General features: G+C 45.4%; 1 protein-coding gene across 14 annotated transcripts in view; it reads left to right on the top strand.

Annotated features, from left to right (window-relative positions):
- The window catches only part of brat (brain tumor), a 31779-nt gene extending 8911 nt beyond the window's left edge, over positions 1-22868 (top strand). The window contains exons 1-4 of one of the 14 annotated variants that reach the window (XM_033379647.1): positions 4445-4460; positions 9805-10088; positions 11035-14272; positions 20899-22868. In XM_033379647.1, coding sequence (XP_033235538.1) covers positions 11083-14272; positions 20899-20969 — 3261 coding nt within the window. In that variant the 5' untranslated portion in view covers positions 4445-4460; positions 9805-10088; positions 11035-11082 and the 3' untranslated portion in view covers positions 20970-22868. Of the gene's footprint in view, positions 1-4444; positions 4461-4547; positions 4770-4927; positions 5024-5245; positions 5262-9609; positions 9626-9649; positions 9736-9804; positions 10089-11034; positions 14273-20898 lie in introns of those variants that run through there. The other 13 variants (XM_015181370.2, XM_033379641.1, XM_033379636.1 and 10 more) reach the window with 13 other exon arrangements.
- Positions 22869-23091: the final 223 nt, after the last annotated feature.

Raw genomic sequence — 23091 nt, forward strand, 5'->3', positions numbered from 1 at the left:
CTTAAGAGCTTTTTATTTTCACATAGACAATAAATCATTCTGGCAAGGATCACCTCTCCTTGTCTATCCTTCGTACTAGAAATCCACCCAAGACCTGCCGCTGCCTTGACAGCGGAAGAGAGGCAAATGCAGAAAAGCACGAATCAAGCACGAATGGGTCGAGGCTGCGAATACCCTGCTCACCGAATGCACATTTACTCTGATTTCGATCCGATTTTGGACTTTTAAAAAACTACAGTTGGTAAAAAACAATTAATTTATTTCCTTCTGGGAGTTCTTGTTTTGTTTTTTGTGAAATGGTTGAGCCCGTTTTTTTGAGTTAACTATTTTTCATCCAAACTATCACATCCTCTGCAGTGGGAGGGCGCACGTGCGTACATACATACGCTTCTGTCTGGAGAGAAGTAGAGCCTCATGGGCTTGGAATGCCAGGCGGTGGTGGGCAATGGGTGTGAAAGGGATAGATGGCGTACCAGTTGGAGGAGGGGTTGGAGGAGCCCATAAAGCATGCGAAACATGTGCCGACGGCATCGATGCGTTCTTGATGTTCTCGTGGCTGTTGTTTTTGAACTTCCGCGCCGAGCTTTTGGCATACATACATATGTACGTTCGTACGTCTGCCGCCACAGGACATTTATCAAGCGATTTGTTGCTGTTGCTTTTGCCCTTGCTTTCGCTGCCTGAGCAACAAGTTTATTCTTGTCTATTTTTTTTTGCTAATTCTGCTTCTGGGCTTCTATATTCATGGTTTGCGTCTAAGCAACGCAGCCGCAGTCGCAGCGACGCAGGTCGCCGGTTAGTTGGTTTATTGACATCGTCTCTGCCTCTGCCGCGTCGCTGCTTGCGTCAACGTTGGCTACACACTTTTTTCAAGTTCGTGAATTTTTTAGCCGTTCATTGACTTTTGTGGTTTCTGTTGCTGCTGTTGTTGTCTTTGTTTTTCTAGCGCTGTTAACGTTTTATTTATTGTGTCCAAACTAATGTCATTTATGCGCTGTTTCCCCTGCCGCTCGCCCCTGGCCGGTGTTCTCACCGGTTCGCCTTTGTCCGCTTCCAGCTAAAGCCCTTCCCCCTCGCATCGTTTTCGCAACATTTTGACCAAACTGCGAACTTTCTGAGAACCCGAAAAAACTAAAGGGGAACACAGAAAAAGCAGCAGCAGCAGCAGAAAAACGAATGAAAATGTATCTATTGCCACCGAAGTACAAATACTCTTCAGGGCAGACCTATGCTTGCCTTGTAGTAATAAAAACAAGCACTTTTATCGATCATTTTCGTCGACATGTTATATTTTGTAATAAGATTTACAGCCTCGCTTTTGTTTCCTTCTGATCGTCGGATACGACTTGCTAAAAACGAAGAAGGGTATATGTATGTGTAGGAAAGCTCGAACTGTGGCCCGCAGAAGTTCGGATTTCAACGGGTTGATTGAAATTTCCTGCTCATGGATGACCGAATCCTGTGCTGCGTAGGGCGGGGAGGGGTTCGGAGGCGTATGATGATCTTCCTCGCTTATTATGTGGCTTATTGCGAATTATGAGGTCAGTGCGGAGCGACTCATTGCCTCAGCCGGGGGGTAGAGCAGTCAAAAGGAGGGGGAAGCGGGAGAAGAGTTCGATAAAGAGCCCTTATTAGCGGTAATGTAAGTGGATATGGTGGGCGTTGAAAGACGAGAACGGTCGGTATTGCCCGACCTCGGACCTGGACCTGGGTCGTCTCTCGGATCTACCAAATTTCGTACATATGCGGGCCACGGGGCTAGAGTTACAATGCCTTATGCCACCAAAAACATACCCCCCCTCTCTCTCTCTCTATTCTACCTTGTTCTTTTTCTTCTTCTTCGTTTTATTCGTTTTCTTCTACTTATGTATTTATGTGGTGTTGGTGTTGGTGTTGCTGTTGCCAACCCAAATTGAGCAATTCAACAGCGTAAGAAAAGCTGATGAGGGAATTTGTTGTTCGCTTTTTGTGTGATACTTTCCGTTGCTTATCTGGGAGTGTGAGTCTCCATTACTCCAATGCTCAGAGCTCAAATCGCTCGTGTTCCGGAACTAAAACGTGTAACTAACTGTGTATAGTGCTCTAATGCGCAGATCTGGTAATTATGTAAGGTCTTAGAAATGTTCGAGTTGCCACAGGAGCAGGGCATTACTCATTCGGTCAGACGACTGGACGACTCCTTCCTAGAGAGAAGCTGCACTCTGTGTTCGAGCTCTCTCTTTGTCGTCTCTTAAGTGCATAAGCACACTACACTCTTCCCCACCTGGCCAAGAGCGCGGATAAAGTGAAGGAGCAGACGCAACGAGTGAGAAAGCGACAGCTGCTGCTGCTGCTGCTGCTGCTAATTTCCGGTTTCAAGTGTCACATTTTTTTCATAGTCTCTCCCAAAAATTATTGAAAGAGCCATAACAAATACGTGTGGATTGTTGCTGTTGTTGGATGGTTTATGTGTTCGGGTTAGGGTTGGGTTTGCCCTCCGATCATCGTTCGTCCAAGGGAAACATCTGGTGGCAGTGGCAGTGGCAGTGGCAGTGGAGGCGCAGGGGTAGACCGGCGACAGCTGCTAAAAGGGATCGCGCCATCCCCCTTCCCCTCGTGCCGTCTCTTGAATTAGCTTGTTGTGTGGTAGGGAACGTAGACTAGGCCGGGGGAGAGGGTTTATTGGTACGAGTTCGATTGAATTGCCTGTCAATATGGCAATAAAACAGTTGAGGTTGAGGTCGGGCAAATGAATGCTGTGCCGTGCCGTGCCGTGGCCTACACGAGCATCACCGTGTACCAGATACTCTCCCCTCTCGGTCTCTCAGCAGTGAAATACGTGCACACACATATAGAGCGGTTGGCGAAATTTTTTGTTGGCATGACGCTGACTTTTTTCGCCGCCGTATCGGTATCTTTTTGCTACTTTAACCACGTCGCCGTCCGTCATGGACAGGAGGTTCATGAACCGCCGGCAAGGACAAGACGCGTCGAGCGCTGGCTCTGGGTCTTGCTCTTGCTCTTGCTCTTGCTAAGTCGGTGGGGGCCGAGGGTACATCGATCGCAGGGGCTACAAATGGAACAGAGAAGAGTGGAGAGTGGAGAAGGCTGAGAGAGACAAGGCATCTTCTCCCTGTGCCATATTCCACTTGTTTCCTGTGCAGCCACCACTTGAACTTCTGGAAATTCTTGGAATTGCCCTGGCCTGTGCCTTCGAGGGTGGGGGAGCGGGGCAATGGTGAAGAACAGCGAGGATGTGGACCCATACTAGACGCGTTTCTCCTCGGCTTTCGCTGCCTGCTGCGTGAGTCACGCAGCCAATCACGGCGACCAATCGAAATTGGCAATGCTGTCCAAAAGAGAGAACAAGAAATCACTGACCTTGACTTTAAGCAGAGTTTAAGGCCCTTTGTAGCTGCCAACCACACACAAACTCGCACATACCTATCGCTATACATATGTATGTACATACATATGTACATATGAACACCCATACTTCCATAGGAACGTTGAAAGAGCAGCATAATTATACAGCCAGGCGGCGTGCGCGTTTCTAGACTGGTTTATGATACGAGCCGTGTCCGGCGTTGGCTTTGACTGCGGCTGCGACAGAGGCTATTCACGTTATTCTTCAGCTCCGCTCTGAACGAAACGAAAACGCACATGACGCAAGCGCGCAGACTTTTACATTCTCTTCTTTCCCTCCCTCTCTCTCTCTGTCTCTATCTCTCTCTCTCGGGGGTTCCAGCTTCCTCCTATTGCATCAGCACTAAAGTTGCAACGTGTAAACTAGCCGTTTATGACTATAAAGAGTAAGTGTACTATGTGTGTGTGTGTGTTTCAGTTCGAGACCGTTCTTCCTTTCTCCAGTCGAAGAGAAAGACCAAAAGAGAACAAGAAATAACAGTTCAGCTCGGCTGGTTTTGTTGTTGCTTTTCTGTGTACCTGCAACTCAATTCCTGTTTATGCAAATTGTACAATATTGTGTACAATACAGAAATAAATGTTATATAATATATGTATGAATAAATAAAAATTAATTTTAAGCTTTGACTCATTCTTGGAAAACTGTGTATTGGGGCCCAAGAAGGTACCCTTGCCCACCGATATTTCTGCCGTTTGCTCCCACTGTTCCCACTCACACTCGCTCGTTTACTTCTCTCTCACTTGCATTGCTCTGGAGTGCACTGCTCCCTCGCGCAATTTATGTTCTGGTGCTTGTACGCTCTCCGTGCACTAGTGTGCGTGTGTGTGTAGGAGGTTGTCAGAGGTCAGTCTCATCGCTGGCTGCGCTGCGAACGATTCCAACGCTGGCGACGCTGCCTAGCTATTTGTACATACATATATGTATGTATGTAAATACATACATCATGTTCCAATTGCCACTCCATTCCGCTGCGTTCTACGGCCGAAACTAGATTTTGCCTGCCATGCCTCTCTCAGTCGCACTCGTTCTTTGTCTCTGCGATATAACTGGTTGAGTGAGTTTTTTGGTCGCGTCGTTCCATTCCGTTTCGAGGCACTGTTCCGCGTTCCACGCCGCCTCTGCTGCTGACGCTGTCGCTGTCGCTGTCGCTGCCTCTGCTGTATCTTGTATCTTGTAAAATTCTTCTTTGCTATGGCTGTCCATTCTCATTCCGTTCTTAACGCTCGCCGGAACAGCAACGTGTGCGCTCGCGTCGTACCAACAAGCAGCAGGCCCCCGTCGCGGTGTTGTTTTCTCTCCGTCTACTCGTGAGTGTCTGTGTGTGTGTGCCTGTGCAGTTGGTTCTGCGGAAAAGCAATAAAAAGTATTAATAATAGTGGAATAACCAATAAAATAAATATAAGTGCAATTCACATTTGCAACAACCCAAAACACATGCACATGTACAATACATATACAAATGCCCATGTACTTATGAAAAATAAAACTGAGCTGTGTGGTTCTCTTCCTCTCTGTGTGACGCTGATGCCGACGCTGACGCCAAAGCCAGAACTGGCGAGCAGAGTTCATCAACTTGTTTAGAATCGGCGGCAGCAAGCGTTCGCGCCGACTACGTGAGTGCGTGGTTGCGTCTGTGTGCGAATGTATCTGTGTTGAAGTGTGTGTGTGTGCTGTCTTTTTCCTTCTCGCCTTTTGCCTTCCATTTGTCTACGAGTGTATCTTGCGGCGCATCACTTGCATTGTTGCTACATAGCCCCGCCTTCAGCCTCCTTTAGACCCCCGCGTGTATTTTTCCGCTTTCTGCTTTGTGTTTGTTCTTCTCCGTTGTGTTGCTGCTGAGGGCAGCACTGAGTTTGTGAGCTTTTTGTTATTATTATCTCATTTCTTGTTTCGTTGCACGCCCGCCATCCGTGTCGCGTCCGGCATCGATGTTCCCGCTCCCACGAGTGCATGCAAAGGACAAACATTCATTATCTGTGGGGGTGGTGGTGATCGTGCAGAAATATCCTCCGTTGGGGGGGGGCTACCTTTACCCCGCTTCCCCCAGGGCGAGCCTACTTATTGCGACACCTCACAACAACTGTATAAACAATGCCCAGAATCGACTGTTTAAGTTGTCGTTGTTGTTGTTATTGTGGCTCCGATGCGGAAGAACAAAACACGGGTTTATTTCTTGTTTCTGTGTGTATTTTAAACAGAAAATATTACGGCAATGTTCTTTAAAGTTAATCACTGTAGACGAGCATACAGACGGCCATCCGACTGATCGACGTGCGAGCGCCGCTCGGCGCTGGGGGTCTTGAGGCTCGGGGCTCGGGGGCTCTCCTCATTAAAATACAAAACCTAAAACGTGTTTACAATTTGCTTCTACTCGAACGTCGAACATAAACACACGGAACAGAAAAAAAAACATTGGATGTGGCTGGCTCCATGTGTCTTGTTTCACGCTCGATTTGGCTTTGACTGATTGAAAGCTGTCGCCGCCGATGGGGCTCTACCTCTAGCTCTAGGGGACCGCTTTGGGGCACGATCTGGAAACAGTTGGCTAGTACGATGGTGGATGGTGGATGTTGTATGTCGGGGTATTCCTTTATCAGGGAGGGCTTTCCCGCTATCCAGTCCAGCGTCTTAGCTGCAGTGCATTTCCTGCTCGCTCCAGAATTGGGTCGCTTGGTCGGGGTCGTTTCTCCGAATCAATTTTCATGTTTTGTGTGTGCTTCCATTATCAGGCCGTGTAGAGTCGCGTTTGCTGCACCACGTAATAGATAACGCCAGATGGAACACAAACACACTTGGTCGGGGCGAAAAAACCCGAAATCGAAAATGGTACATCTCTAATTGAAAATGTTAAAGCAGATAGCAAATATTTATCAGAGGTTAACACGAGAAACGAGGCGGCGGAACACGTTCCGTTTGATTGGATGCAGCCAATAGATAACGCCAATTCGCTTGTGCTGCTGCATCTATGCTGCGATCCGGCACTGTACTTCCAGTCCCAATATTCTCCTCTGCCCCTCTGGAGGCCAGGACACACACAGTCACACACTTCATCTGTCCCTGTCTCGCTCAGACTAATGGCCGGCCATGTTGACAGGCCAGACATGGAAGGGCATGCGAGGGAGCGGGAGAGGGAGAGGGAGAGAGAGAACACGAACCACAGACACTACAAAGCGCAGTAAGAAAGAAAACTGTTGTGCAGAAAGATGAGGAAGAGGCTGAGGAGGAGGAAGAAGACAACGAAAAAACAAGAACTGCAGCGACGCCGTTGACCTGTCGGGCTGCCGCAGCAGTGGGAACGAGCAGGCACTAGTCGTGGGAGAGCGTCGGGATCGGGACGCTGTCTGCTAAATTGGATGCTGCTGTCTGCATCTCGCTCTCTTTCTCTGTCTCTGTCTCTCTCCCTCTCCCAATCCCTTGGCTACAATAAAACTCCCTTGTGCCTGGCGTCGCAGATTTTTTTCGCCATTGTCTTGTTCAATAAAATTTCATTCAGCAGCAGCTTGAGCAGAGCTGCCTGCTGCTGCTGACGCATAGTCCCCCGCCTGTCAATTTGTACGGCTGACGGTGGGGCGGAACGTCGCGAAATTCTGGGGAGCATACAAAATTTGCATCGAGCAGCGGCGGGTCGTGCACCGCCACAGCGGTGCCTTTGTCCCAACCTGGCCTGGGATTGGATCGGGACTGCGATTGGGACGAATATTTTATCTTCTAGAAGAAGTGCCTTTCCTGTGTGCCTTTTTGTATTTGTGTGTGTGCATCAGGTAAATGTAGTTTGCTTTGTTCTGTTTTATGGCTTGCTCATTCCTCCTCGCTCTCTGCCTCTGTGTATGCGTGTATCCATGTATCCCTGCACTTGTGTGTGTGTGTGTTTGTGACATGCTCTTTGGCTTTGGTGCTGGTTGTTCTTGTTGTTGGTACCATTGAACTCTGCTGCAGTCGCAGTTTCCGTCGCAACCCCAAACGGCACCGGGGAATGCATGGAAGTGAAACAGAGCTTTGTTTATTTTGAGTTTGTTTGTGGAGTGGGGGGAGTTCTGCAGAACCAGAACTGTTCGCTCTCCCCCTTGCGCCCCTCTCTGCTTACTATAGCTTGAACTTGGCTCTGTCTCTGTCTCTTTCTCTGCCCCCCCCCCTCACGTGGGGAACATAACGATCTCCATCGGCGTGTCCAACAGGAGGGCTCTCGCTGCTGACTGTTTCCACTCTCCTGAGCCATGAAATTCATAATCGTGTACAAATTGTTTTGCATTAGTAATGGCTGCGTCGTTTGTTCCACTTCCCATTTCTCCCTTTCTTGTTCTTCTTTCTTTAGTAGGGGATAATGGCGGGGGTGGCAGAGGTAGGGGCAGAGGGAGAGGCAGAGTGCAGTGCACTGTCTGATTATTAGCTGCTCTTCTCTCTATTTTTAAACACTTACAAGCCGTCTGGAATTTGTATGTACATTTCATTGGTACACCCTTCATCCCCTCCCCTCCCCACCACTAACACTCTGCGCAGCGATCCACTTTATAGAAAACATATGGCGGAGATATTGAGATCCGGGCGCTTCTTCTGATGGCCCAAATGATATTTATCTTGTCATGATATACAATCGGACTGACAGTTCGACAGTTTTGCCTGCCCCCCTCTTCGCGGCACAGCATGGCCACTGCCCCAATCGAAAATGTGCTAATCTAATCGATAGACAATGCGCGCCTACTATCAACCTCTGCCGGCAACCAAAACCAAGCGCCGTGCCCCGTACCCCCGGCTCCCTTTGTTTGATTTTATTGGATATACCGGTGACGTTTTGGCGCTATTCTTGTGTATATTAACTAATTTGTTGAAATTACCACCAGCGCCCAAAGTTTATTTATGAGTCACTTTTTGGAGGTACGTCCCAGGTGTGACTAGAACTTGAGATAGAGTTGAGGCATTTGCAAAAGTTGGCAGTACTGCAAAATCGGTAGAAGAAAATCCTATTTAATTCTATGCAATGTAAATATGTTACTTATTAAGAGGTTCGAGGATCTAGTAAGATAGTAAGATAGTTCAGATTCGATCCTATTTCAGACAGGTTTCGGTAGTGGGTCTATTATTTTGGTCATTGCTGTGTGCATGTAACATAAATATGTACACAAATCGAGTGTGCCTGTCGTCTGGCTATTTCTTCTCGCTTCTCTCCATCGGGGGGTATACAGAAATATTCACCGTGCAGTTATGCTGCCGAGCTGCTGCACTGCTGGCGCCGGCAGCATAAGCGCTTCCTGCTGCTCGAAAGTTCTGCGGCAACATAGAGCAGACATGCCGCCAGCCACCCACATCCCACATCTAGTGAGTCAGAGCGGGAGAGGAAGAGAGCTGCAGACGCTTTGTTGCTATTGCTTTCGCTTGCTTTTTGCGGTCGTTGCCCAAATTGGGAAAAAACATGCGCAGGCAGCGGCAGAACAGCGACGCGGGCTCTGAGAACTCTTCCTGATTGCTGTCTCTGTCTAGCTCTCTGCTCTCTGCTCTCTCTTCGCTGCCTTATCTCTCTTTGGCGCTGGCTCTCAGCGGAGCACGCAACCTGTAGCACGCGCGAAATGTCTGCCATGGAAAATTGTTGCTCTTCAGGGGAGGCTTTTCGAGATTTTTCGGGTGGGTGGTCCGGTCTGGTCTGGTCTGGTCTGAAAGCCGCCATATTGTTTTAGGGGTTGCTAAACAACAACAGCAACAACTGTGGGTGCCAGGGGGATGCAGTTTGTTCGTGTTGTAGCTGCGCTCTGGTGCTCTGCTCTGCTTTTTCTGGACCTGGACCTGGACCGGACCGGCATTCAACAGTTCGGCATGAGAGTTCATTCTCTCTTGTGCTCAGGTCTATCGCTCTGCTCTCTCGCAGCTTGTTGCCGAGTATGCATGTGAATATGAGACTATTCCGTGTGTGTGTGTGTATATATATATATATATATTGATTTTTCGCCTGTTCTGTCTCGGTAATTTTTGACGTTAATTTGCAAACCGGGAGCAGACCCCACTGCACTGACGTAGGCAGCCGCCTCGTGGTATGCAGAGTTGCATTTCTTTCTGCATATTTGTGTGGTCCCCAGGCACAGGACGTGGTCTCGGTCTCGCTCATTCTGGAGGCGGCGATAACGAAGTCGAGACGCGGTCGCCGTCGACTGAGTGGCTGCTGCTGCCGCCGCCGCTGCTGCTGCTGCTGCGGCTTGGGAGCTTTACCCGGGTCGCTGCATTATGCGCAAAGTTAGTTTTGCAGGGAACTGAACTGCCATTCGCGTCACGTCGCGCGGGGACAGTAGATGCCCTTGCCCAGACACGCTTGTCTCATTCCACCGTGTCCAGACATAATAATAGTGACTAAGACGATCCTCGAACGGAAGTAAATGTTTTAAATACAAATTTTGTTTTGTTTTCCATTGCAGCAGTTTGTGCGCGCACCGCCATTAACGGACAGCACCCAAAAGTATGCTACACAAATCTGTTTCAGCGTGTCCCCGCAAACAAAAGCAAAAACAAAAACAAAAGCAACAGCCACACAACTACAACTACAAGCACAGCGACCAGAGAGCAAGCAAATTAGTGACTGCGGAGAGCAACAACTAGAAAGAAGAGCAACAAAACAACCACAAGCTGAGCAACGGAAGAACGAAAGCGGAGCCTAGAACATAGAAAATTCAACAAGACATACAAAAACAAAACAGTAAAGGTGAGTCGTCGCCCTGTCCCTCTCTCACGTACGTTGGAGTTGTGTGCGGGATGTGTGTGTGACTGTGTGTGTGTGTGTGCATGATAAATGTACTACAGTCTAGACAGTTAAACAGCTCCTCTCCTCTCTCCTCTCTCCCTCAAACCGATTTCTTTTCGCTCACTTTCCGCTCCCCCGCACATTTTTCGGGGTTGATGTCGCTGCGTTCTCTTCGCTTTACCTCCCCGTTCGCGATTGCCTTTTACGTTGATTTCCTTGTTGACGGAAGTTCGGAGCTGGAACTCTGGAGAAGTTTCTTTTTGTTTACTGTTCGGCGAGGGGTATGTGTTTCTTTGCCCTGTCCTGTTTTGGCCGTGCAAAGTTTTGCCCAAGGCAACGGACGAACCGCTGAACCGTCGAACGAAGGGAATGAATGTGAATGAGGGCTGCGGTGCTGTCTGCTTGCGTCTGGGTGCGTTTATTGCATTTTGTTGTGGGGGGTTGCAGGACTCTATGACGAGGGGAAAGGGAATCCTGTGACTGTGGCTGCTTTCATCCAGGGCAGGGTACAGCTTCGCTTTGCTTCCGTCTGCTTCCTTCAATAATTTGAATGGTCTTTCCCCTTTCCTGGAGTGATGGCGATAGTGGGGGAGGAAACAGGGGTGCGACTGTCTCTTTTGGCCCGACTTTTCTCTTCGAAGATGTCACAGCTGCGAGGGGGGATTAGAGGCGGCAATTACCGACAAATTATGGAGACAAAGAGGCTCCTGTGGGACCCAACTCTGCGCTGAGGTGCGGAATGGGTGGAAGGGGTGGGAGCGGGGTGGTTCAATCAGTCGCAGGGAAGCAATGCTCCAAAGGAAGTGTCTAGACAAATGAACAAGACAAATTAATGAATGATTCCGCATGTGAACTCAACTTATCTAATTTTATCGTCTTTCCCCCTTTCTTCCACTCTGCCCTACAGCTGTTACTCCTAACGGTCAACGAAGCCAACGCAGGCAATTACACAAAGATGGCGTCCTCGCCGACACCATCTCTGGACTCGATGCGGGGCGGGGCGAACTCGATTGAGTCGTACGAGCACGCCGGCTACCTATCAGACTCCCCGCTCACCCTGAGCGGCTCATCGCCACCGGCAAGCGACTCGGCGATCTGCAGCGACGAGTACACCAGCGTCGGCAGCGGCAGTGTCGGCGTCAAGACGCGATCGGACGTGACCGTCATCAATGGCCACCACCCCATATCGGCCTCCGTCTCGTCCAGCTCGTCGGCCAGCTCGTCCTCCTGCTCGTCGTCCTCATCCTCGTCGAGCTCCTCGTCGTCGTCCTCATCCAGCTCCTCGACCAGCGGCCTGAGCGGGTGCGGTAGCACTAGCAGCAGCGTCATCAGCGCCACCAATGTGTCCTCGAACGGACCCGGCGTCATCGGCAGCAATCTGCAAAGCTCCGCCAGCGGCAGCACCTCGGGCATCAGTAGCCTGGTCGTGGGCGCGGGCAAAGGTAGCTCCAGCAATGGCAGTGCCTCCTCCAACACATCCAACGGAAGCAGCAACGGGAACGGCAGCTCCCCGCCCCGCTGCACCGCCTGCAAGAGCAAGTGCAGCGACGCGGTGGCCAAGTGCTTCGATTGCCAGAGCTACCTGTGCGCCAACTGCGTGACGGCCCACGAGTTCATGCACTGCTTCAACGGACACAACGTGTGCCTCATCAAGGGGTTTGACGCGACAGCCCTGCCCCTGGCGGTGAGCCCGCCCAGCAACAACCCGGCCTCCAACGACTTCAAGTACGCCAGCTCCCTGACTATGATGCTGCAGCAACAGCAGCAACTCGACTCCCAGCAGCAGCAGCAGCAGCAACAGCAGCAACAACAGCAACAACAACAACAACAGCAGCAGCAACAGCAACTTCTGCCCACCCAGCCCATGTCGCAGCTCTCCAAGATCGTGCTTGCCGCCGCCGCCCAGGCCAGCTCCCAGGAGCAGCAGCAGCACCAGCACCAGCAACAGCAACAGGAGAGCCTCTACAGCTCAGTGCACCAGCAGCGGCAGCTGTTTTGTCCGCGCCACAAGCAGGAGCTGCTCAAGTTCAGCTGTCGCACCTGCTGCATCCTGGTGTGCAAGGAGTGCATCGTTCTGGAGCACTCGACGGGCCTGCACGAGCTGGAGAACGTCCAGTCACCAGCCTTGGCCACGGCGGCCGCCACTGCGGCTTCCGCGGCGAACGAGACGGCCCTGCAGACCCTCCTGGCGGACATGCGCGGCAAGATCGGAGAGATCGTGGGCATAGCCGGCAATTCCGACCAGAATCTGACCAAGGTCAAGCTGCAGTACCAGAAGGCGCACAACGAGCTGAACGAGACGCACCAGTTTTTCGCATCCATGCTGGACGAGCGCAAGACGGAGCTGCTGAAGGAGCTCGAATCCCTCTACTCGGCCAAGATCAACAGCAACAACGCGTGGTTGCAGCGCTCCCGGGATCTGATCGACAAGGGCCTGGCCACGTGCGAGGCGGTGGAGCGCTCACCCGCTCCTCCCTCCGCCTTGTTGGCGGAGGCCCTTCTGCTGCGCAAGTCTCTGGAGCAGCAGCTGCAGACCGCCATCCAAGACATGCAGCTGCCCTTCGAGATGGAGTTCATGTCCAACTACCAGTCGATCCAGGCCGGCGTGCGCAACACCTTTGGCTATATCCGGGCCAGCAGCTCTGACGGTGGCCATGGCGCCCTCAGCCAGGCCAGCAGCGCTCACGGCAAGCAGCCGCCCATCGCTCGGCCCACGCAGAGCGCCAGCAACAGCAGCGCCAGCAGCGCCGGGAGCCACAGCCACAGCCACCACCATTCAGGCGGGCAGTCGCAGTCGGGCGCCCAGCACCATCACCACCATCAGCAGCTGCACCAGGCGCAACAGCACCAGCTGCAGACCCAGTCGACGCTCCACGGCCTCGGCTTGGGTCTGAGCGGAGGCCTGCTCGAGAGCAGCTCCGTCGGAGGGGGGGCGTACACGAATGGCAGCAGCCTGCTGCTGAGTGGTCGGGAGCGCAGCACCCTGGCCGTGGAGCAGCACTTCGGCGAGCTCCTGCCCAAGAGGGGCGGCTACAGCGGCAGTGGATCCGGATCGGGAGCCGGCACCGTGGCCCACTACAATCCATACGAGAAGTGGAGCAACGGGGGCAGCGACAACCTATTCTCATCGGTGGGGGCCGCCAGCGGCGGCAGCTCTGCCGTCGTGGACGCGTTTGCCAGCCAGCTGTCCAGTCTGTCGTCTGGTAACGGGGCTGGGGGCGTGGTGGGGGGCGGCAGCGCCGTGAGCTCAGAGTCCCTGCTGGACCTGACGAACAAGCTGCTCTCAGCCACCATCTACCCGCCCAAGTCGCAGATCAAGCGCCAGAAGATGATCTACCACTGCAAGTTCGGGGAGTTTGGCGTGATGGAGGGCCAGTTCACGGAGCCGAGCGGCGTGGCGGTGAACGCGCAGAACGACATCATTGTGGCGGACACGAACAACCACCGCATCCAGATCTTCGACAAGGAGGGCCGCTTCAAGTTCCAGTTCGGTGAGTGCGGCAAGCGGGACTCGCAGCTGCTCTACCCCAACCGCGTGGCCGTCGTCCGCAACTCGGGCGACATCATCGTGACGGAGCGGTCGCCGACGCACCAGATCCAGATCTACAACCAGTACGGACAGTTCGTGCGCAAGTTCGGGGCTACAATCCTGCAACATCCGCGCGGCGTTACGGTGGACAACAAGGGGCGGATCATCGTGGTGGAGTGCAAGGTGATGCGCGTGATCATCTTCGATCAGAACGGCAACGTGTTGCACAAGTTCGGGTGCTCCAAGCACCTGGAGTTCCCCAACGGCGTCGTCGTGAACGACAAACAGGAGATCTTCATCAGCGACAACCGGGCGCACTGCGTCAAGGTGTTCAACTACGAGGGCCAGTACCTTCGCCAGATCGGCGGCGAAGGCATCACCAACTACCCCATCGGCGTGGGCATCAACTCGAACGGAGAGATCCTCATCGCGGACAACCACAACAACTTCAACCTGACCATCTTCACGCAGGACGGGCAGCTAATATCGGCCCTCGAGTCGAAGGTGAAGCACGCCCAGTGCTTCGACGTGGCGCTCATGGACGATGGCAGCGTGGTGCTGGCCAGCAAGGACTACCGCCTCTACATCTACCGCTACGTGCAGCTGGCGCCCGTGGGTATGTAAACACGCTCGACATCCACACCCACAACCACAACCAGAACCGCAACCGCAACCGCAACCGCATCCACGTGCGGAAGGACCTGTGCCTGTGCGTCTCTCACTCACTCTCTCAGTAGTTTGACTTGCGCGGTCACTCTCCCACCACTCTCTCACCTGTCACCTGTCACCTGTCACCTTCTTCTCATCTTTCCTATGTCCCATCCATGGACCATGTCTCTCTCTCTGACTCTCAAATCCTAGGGTAGCGAGCAGTAGGCCCGCTCCGCTCTGTAACTCGCTCAGTAACTGTAAACACACGCACACTGTTGGAACGATTTTTATTACCTTATAAATTATTGTTGAATTTTGTTTTATTTTTATATACATATATATTTACACTGTTAAGCCTAGTTTTTACTTTTGTGTGTATTTGTTTATGATATGTGTATGTATTCATGTTCATGTTCAAAAGTTGGAACGCTTCCGCCCCCAGCCCTAGCCCCAGCCCGCCAATCCCCTTCGACCCCCTTCACCCTATCACACAGGCCCCTTGTTCCCTGCTCCCTCTCTCACGTGCGCAAGTCCAAAGTGGATAAAAACAAAAAACAAAAACAACAACAAAAACAAAAAACAAGAGCAAACCACGAAATAAGAATTTTTATATAAATCATAATAATAATACCAGAAGAAGTCCCTCCACTTTCTCATGTTCGTTTTGAAGCTACGGAAGAAGGAGCAAGAGAAAACATGAATTAAAAATAATATAACTAAAACTGAAATCTAACGAGACATAATTAACGATTAGCTGCTTATAACGACGAGCGATACTCGAAGAAGGGTCGAGTCGAGTGGAGTCTAGGAAGAGCGTAATTATTTGATAACCGATTGTAATTCTAGATGTATAACTGCGCAGATTGTTTGTTATTATTATTCTTTGATTGCATAAACATTTGATACATATATATATATTATACAACTGTTTTTATGTTTATAAATTATTTTTTGATTACATTACTATCTATTGATTACTGATTATTTATAAAAACCTATTGCTTAAGAAATGTTTGCTACCTTTATACGAAAACCGAACCCGATCCCCCGAGCCCGAACTGAGACCAAACCGCGACACAACAGAATTCATTTTTTATACTCGCCTAGTTTTACGTTTGATGTTTTCTATTCCATTGTTTTGCTATTTATACACCATACCACACCACACCACACCACACCACACAAGAAAGTATCTTAAATAATAATACAACCAACACAATATTTGCCGTTTCTTAATTTTAAACCCAACACAAACACAAACAGAAACAGAAACAGAAACAAAGACAAACACAAACATACGCAAACAATTAGCCTAAGTCGTAATTGTTGATCCTTTATTTACGAGTATTTCTGCAATCAACACGCAGCTCGTGGTCCCGCAGTTTCGATGCAATTTGAACCTATTAATGTTCCAATTAAAAGAATGCATAAATCAATTTTAAAGTAACAAATACATTTAACTGAAAGTTGGCAATCAGCGCAGAAGACTTAACATTTATAACTACTATAATTATACAACTATGTAGGTACACGTATACAACGGGCGTACACGTATATGTATGTGTATGTGTCCCCATATTTACATACGCATAGATGCGAGTGTGTAGGCAAACACTTGAAGAGTGAAACGAAACAAAAATCTCAAATAATTTAATAATTATTAAAGAAACGTAAGGAAAGGAAAGGAACGGAACGGACGGAGAGGAGATGAGAGGAGAGGAGGGGCAGGCAGCAGCTTCGCTACACTCCTTACGCTTGTGGCGTGCACTGTATCCGTTTAAGGCATTTACTTTGCTAACTAAAGTGTTCTCTAAGTGTTAGTTAAATAATAATTAATGATTAGACGAGCAGGGGGAATATGTAAGGAACCGAACCTTTTGAGACTACAAACGCAACATTAACAGGAACAGCATTTAAAAAATGTTTATTTTGTAATTCTTAAAGTAATTAATCTCTCTCTCTCTCTCGCTTTTTTTGTTGGTTTTGCTAGGAGCCCCATGTGTCCCAGCAGGCCCCGACCCCGACCCCGTCCCCCCACCATGACCTCCTCATACACACACACACACACACACACACACACATAAGCAGGTATTAGACTTCTTGAATATAATTATTATACATACCTATGTATTACTTATTTAACTATGCTAGTGCTTTCATTGTTTGTTTTGGAAAAACGCTTTTCTTAGTGTATTTTATTTTATTGAATTGTATTTTTTTTTGGTTTTCTACGATTATTTTTGTGTGTATTTATTAAGTGAGATTATTATATATACGAGCATATATTTTGTAGTTCTCTCTTGTTGTATGTAACCCCCATTGACTTGAACGACTATTGTAACGATGAATGATGTATTGATGTATTGATGTATCAATGTATTGATGTAGCTGTAACGACGACGACGATGCAATGATGCAACGGGGAGGTAAACGAAAGTATTGTACATTTTCCGTGTGAGAAAACTTTTTACTTGACAACCAAAAAACAAAACCACAAAAAAAACTAAAAACTAAAAACTGTTGAAATTTTTTTATATACAAATTGTTGAAAGAAAGAAGAAAAAAACTGCTATCGGTACCATCAATAGATTGATGGTATTACACACCTTCATAGCTGATTATGTATAGTACAGTTCAGTACATGCATATATGTATATGCTAATGCAAACTATTTAATTGTATTGTATTTATTAGCATTTTGGATGGATTAGCACTGACCGATTCCGGCGAGGACTTTAATTTTTGTATTTTGTGCTTGCGTAAACTTGTTTTTATGTTGATCAACTATTATTATCATTATTATTAGGTTTTTAAATGTTATGAAACAACCACACCCACACACCCACCCACAAACACACACACACACAAATGAAAAAAAAAATACATTTAAACTTAGTATTTAAAAAAAAAAAAAAAAACAAAGAAAACAAAAAACTCAACCCTCTGCTCCACAAATTGTTGTAAACCGTTGTCTACACGAAGCACACAATCCAACAAATGCCACAAACAAAATAAAAACAAAAACCGAGAAACATTAAAGATTTTTATATATATTCTGATACAAAAATACCCCCACTTGTTTGCTTTATTTATTTAGTAGTTTTATTTGGTTTGATTTATTTTTTAGTTGATTTCCATAGTTTGAACAGTTGCGATGCAGTGAACTGTACAGTGCACACCCCTGACGCCCCCAGTGGACGCCCCCGAGACCCCATCTTTCTGCTGTCCCCCCTCCCCATCCCCCTTGTCCGTAGTAGCGGTATAACCTATATATATATATATATATATGTATATATATATATGTATATGATGAATGTATGTTGATAAACATTTGATGAATTGAGAATCTAATAGACTGTGCAACAACAAAAACATAAGGAAAGCCGAAACAACTTTTTTTTAAATAAAAACATACATATGGATATGTTTCTCTATACATATACGAAAATTGGTCAAGAAGAAGCCACACACAAACACACACACACCCACACAGGACACTCTAAGGAGTCATATTTCTGATATGCATATGTTTGTATGTATAAGCTATCAAAACTAACAACATGGATAGTACTCGATGCCCACGTACTCGCATATGTATGTACGTGGATGCAGTTTTATTTCTGATAATCCGAATCGATAAACGTTTTACATATACCGCCAACTAACTGTGCTCTCCCCTAAGTATACATATACACGAATATATATACATACATATATACTCGTATATAGATACCTATATAGGCGCCAAACTGAAGCATCGGAGCGGTATAACTCTCCCACAACTCTGGCTCTGCCTCTGGCTCCCGACGTTGGCGTCGTACACACACTCGTACGTATGTACGTACATGTAAACCGATTTATATATGTTAACATTACCTATATAGTATATGTACATGTAGTTGGCCATTTGTGATTAGTTTTTCGGGGAAAAGTCTCGTTTTCCCCGCCCAAAAACAGGACAAGAAAAGAACAGAACAGAACAGAAGGGGAACTTGAAGGAAAAGTAACACCATCGGTAGGAAGGCGCAAGGAAGCAAGAGAACCGATCTTTACGGATTAGAGCTAAGTGTAAGTGTTGTTTAATGAATGGAAAGAACAGTCCAGTGCATGCTAGTGTTGGAACTCACGCGTACATATATACATACATATATACACTTACTTATGTATATACATTTGTATGTGTATGCATACTACTATTACGACTATTATTTGATGTGATTGTTAGGAGCTCTATATGAACGTTGAATGGAATCGAAGCGGAATCGGAATCGAAATCAAACGAGATCAGTCCTCCCAAGAACTGGTCTCTCTGTCTTTTTTCGAGCTGGCCATGAGGCTGGGCTGCCAGGCAGGCACTCCTTCCATGGAGGACGAAACCTAGGCTACACTCGTAGGTGTCCATGCATATGTACATATGTATGTACATATATGTTTGTATGTCATATCTAAACCAGAAAACCAAAAGTCATTTTAATTGTAGTTTATATTTTTGATAAATGTTATTAAGGAAAAGAAACCAAAAGTAAACCAAAGGCATTCGTATTCGTATTCGTATTCGTATTCGTCGGCGTTGTTGAGCATGTTTGGAGCATGGAATTTAAATTTTGTAAAAAATTCTAGTAGATCGGATCGGATCGATATCGACAGACGTCAATACGGCCCAGCAGCGAACTAATAATAAACCAAAACCCCAGAACCCCAAAAGTAAAAGTAAATTAAAACTCAAACTGGCTTCGTAGAAGTGTTTTTAAGTATTACTAGACTATGCCTAAAGGAACCACTCGAGAAATGCTTAAACACTATTTAGTACATATATAGGAGGCGTACGAGTATATCTAACTGAATAACCAAATGATTATGCGTGTCTATGCTCGGGGCAGCCAATGCCAGTGCAGAACGAGCTCGGATCGGTTCGGATCGAATCCGAGTCGAATTCGAATTCGAATCCGAGTCGCTTTGCCTTGCGGCGGCCCCGACAGTTTTCTGTAAGTAGAATTTTAATTCTTATACTAGTCGGTCAAAGCGTTTTAACAGAATATAAGTATACAGTATATATACAGATAAATATACATAAATCGTGAGAGTATATACGGTATAAATTGATGTATGTATGTTCAATATGCATGCTTGAGTAGTGTCTGTTTTTATGTGTGTCATTGTGCGAATCGTAATATTGCAAAAAAAGTATTGTTCTTTCCCCTCTTACCATTACCCTCTTACCACAGTGGGTCTGTATGGGTATACAGATTCCTTCTTTTGGCGGGTAGCAATCTCAATCGCAATCGCAATCCCAATCCCGATCCCAATCCACATCCCAACCACAACACAAACATAAACATAAACATATACATAATTGATAAACACTAAAAACCAAACAAATAATTGACTATGACTGATTTTATACACGAATTGAAAACATTTACACAACAAATTATACACATATACATGCATAAACATATATATATTTATAATGTTGCTACTATATAACGAATCAAGTTGAAGTTGAAGCCCGCCTCCGCGGGGGCTCTCTCTCCATCTGTAATACATTTACACACTAGGCTACTTCTGCTACATAAGCCGTAAGTTATGAACAGTATATATATATATACGATATATATATCTACAAGTATACATATACGAATATATTTATGTGTGTGTTTAAAGGCAAACAACCCAATTTAGTAGAGAACTTACCACTTTTTCAACACTCGAAAACAACAAAATCTTAGACTGCTTCGAAAACGTAAACGTGAAACTAAAAAACTTAAAAACCTAAAAAAAAAAACTTAAAAAAAAACTAGAAAAACTCTTATGTGAAATAAAATGAATATGAGACTCGTTTAGGGAATTTTTCTGAACAGACTTTTCCGTTTCCGCTTTTCCACGCTGCACTTGTTTAAACCGAGGAACGAAGACTCAACTGATTTTAGATGGAAACTGATCTTTCACTCTCTCAAGACCCTTGAACTCTAACGCGCAAGACATCCACAAACACAAATAAATATATATGAATATTTTCGCTAATTTTTCTAGCTGCAAAATACAATATTTATATACATAATATACATATACATTCATATATAACCGATAAACATAAACATAGTGCGTATACATAAAAACGAAACACAAGGCATATTAACTGTTTGTTGTTAGCTGCTTATTCTTCCTATTGAAGACTAAAAAAAACAAAAAACAAAAACAAAAACAAAAAGAAAAACTATAAAACGATTCATATCCCAAGCATTTTTGTAAGTTTTAGAGCAAGGCAACGCATTTCAAAAATAATAAAAAATTGTTAGGAATATAAGGTAAAAGTTAATGAAACTTTAAATGAGAACCAAAAGGGCAATGGAAAATGCAATAACTAAATAAGCGAATTCTAATGATTTGTTGATTATTTATTGATATTTGATATTTTATTTCCCGCATTGCTTGTATTTTAGTTAGTATTTGTAAGGCGGATATGAGGACGCATACTATATTGCCAGGAATCCCATAAGAATGTACACTTTCGATTTCCGATTTGTTGGTATAATTTCCTTTTCGTTGTTACCCATTGATTTTAATTTTTGTACCCCCTTTTTTTTGCAGTGTTGCACAGCAAAAACCACGACAGCATCAGCACCCAAAGCTTGGCAGACAGAATACAGCATTTCATTTGAAAAGAAAGAAAATACACTCGTATCTAATCTATGTATATTATAGCTATTATTAACAAACATTCCCCATTTACTTCTGCTATGTTAAATTTGTTGTTTGAGAAATCAAAGGGATCCGTTCAATGTACACAAGCAATGAAGGATGCCGATGCCATTACCTACCATAATCTCGCATAAGGACATGTGGACAGTTGGACAGTTGGACAGTTTTCGTTATGCAATTAATTTAAATCAATTTCGGGACTCAAAAATGTATATGAATGCACACTGGTGTACGTACATATGTACATACATATGTATGTATTTCCAATTAGTGTAAATGAGTCTCTACGGTCGAACCGCACACAAACACACACAAACACACACACAAACACACACACAAACACACACACAGAGATACAGATACAGATACAGATACAGAGGAAGAGATACACATTCGATGGATAAATGTTAGCTCGTTTAATCATAGTCACGCATACGCATTGCATTCGATATAGATTCTAGTGTTTATATAGCTATATAGTGCAACTACGCCGATCATGGAACCATCATCTAGTCATCATGCATACACATAAATATGTATTTTTATAATTATTATTAATTATTAATATTAATCAATAATAAATGGAAAACTAAACCAAAAAAGAACGAGATCGAGATCGAAAATAGAACAGAACAGAACACCAATCTAATGTTAAATGTCTAATGTTACAATTAAGTTTTCTTTATATACACATACATATATATACATATGTAATTATGTTTTAGCTAACGTTTATATATTTTTTGACTAAGAATTCATTTTTATACGTACAATATACATATGATATGTATTCCCTTCAAAACGCAATTTGAATTTGAATTTAAAAGTCTCTGCTAAAGCCAAGTTGAATTTCAAAGTGTAACTAAAATAAAAAAAAAAAAACAAAAAAAAAACGAGAGTATACAGGGTGTTGCTTCAATTGCTTTTACATACATATATATACCGTACACATAGACATACTTGAACACATATTATAAATGGAAAAACAAAAAACAAAACCAAAACAAAAACCAAACTTTTTATACGCTGAACAATATGTTTTCCCTGTGGTTAATTGTTTTCACAAATCGTTCAGTTGAATCTCTTATATTTCGCTCAAATTTTGTTTTAAACTTAAGAAATACAAACAAACAAATTATAAGAATAAAAAACAAAAAAAATAAATAAAAAAAAAACATGTTAAAGCAAAGGATAAGAATGTGGAAAATATGGACTGACATGCAAATAATGTATATCATTGAGGGTTGGCATTTTTAATCATATATGCATAATTATATATATATATATATTATATAGAGACTTTGTCAGGCGCCATTCTCAGCTGTTTCGAAAGAGGAAATTGTTAAATTTTTGTGTTGAAAGAAATGAAAAAATATGAAAAAAAAAACGATATACACGCCCACCAAATGCATACTATATGCTATATACTGTTTCTAATATGCATACAAAGATTTAACCTCATACATACAGAATTAGATTTGGTTCATGTTTGTACTCTGTACTCCACATGACACTCAACCAACCTACTGCCAGGATCAGCTCTCATCTCATCTCCTCAAGCCCCCGCATGGTACTCACACACTCACACACCCACTCACCCACTCACCCACTCCCCCACTCACTCATTGAATCATTCAGTCAGTCAGTCAGTCAGTCAGTCATTCAAGTACCCGATCCTACCAACGAACCAAACACACAGTTTAAAGATAATGACAACTTTCTCAAGAATATCAAACCAAAACGAAGAAGCATTTAAATTGATCACTTTCTATTTTTCGATAACCACAAAGCTGTGTTTTTTTCAATTCCACTAGATTTGAATTCGAACAGAAAAGAACAGAAAAGAACAAAAAAGAACAGAGAAGAACAGAGAAGAACAGAAAACAGAAAAGAACAAAGTAAAGTGTATTGTAATCATAATCTTAACTAAATCGAATACGATATAATTGAATGTGAACGTTATAAACTCATTAACTATTATTATTACTACGATTCCAACTTGATGTGCATTTTATGTACATGTATACATATATAAAAAAGCAAAAACAAAAAGAACAGAACAAGTCAAAGATTAAAACTCAT

Source organism: Drosophila pseudoobscura, chromosome 4, assembly GCF_009870125.1.
Source record: "Drosophila pseudoobscura strain MV-25-SWS-2005 chromosome 4, UCI_Dpse_MV25, whole genome shotgun sequence".
Taxonomy (NCBI): Eukaryota; Metazoa; Arthropoda; class Insecta; order Diptera; family Drosophilidae; genus Drosophila; species Drosophila pseudoobscura.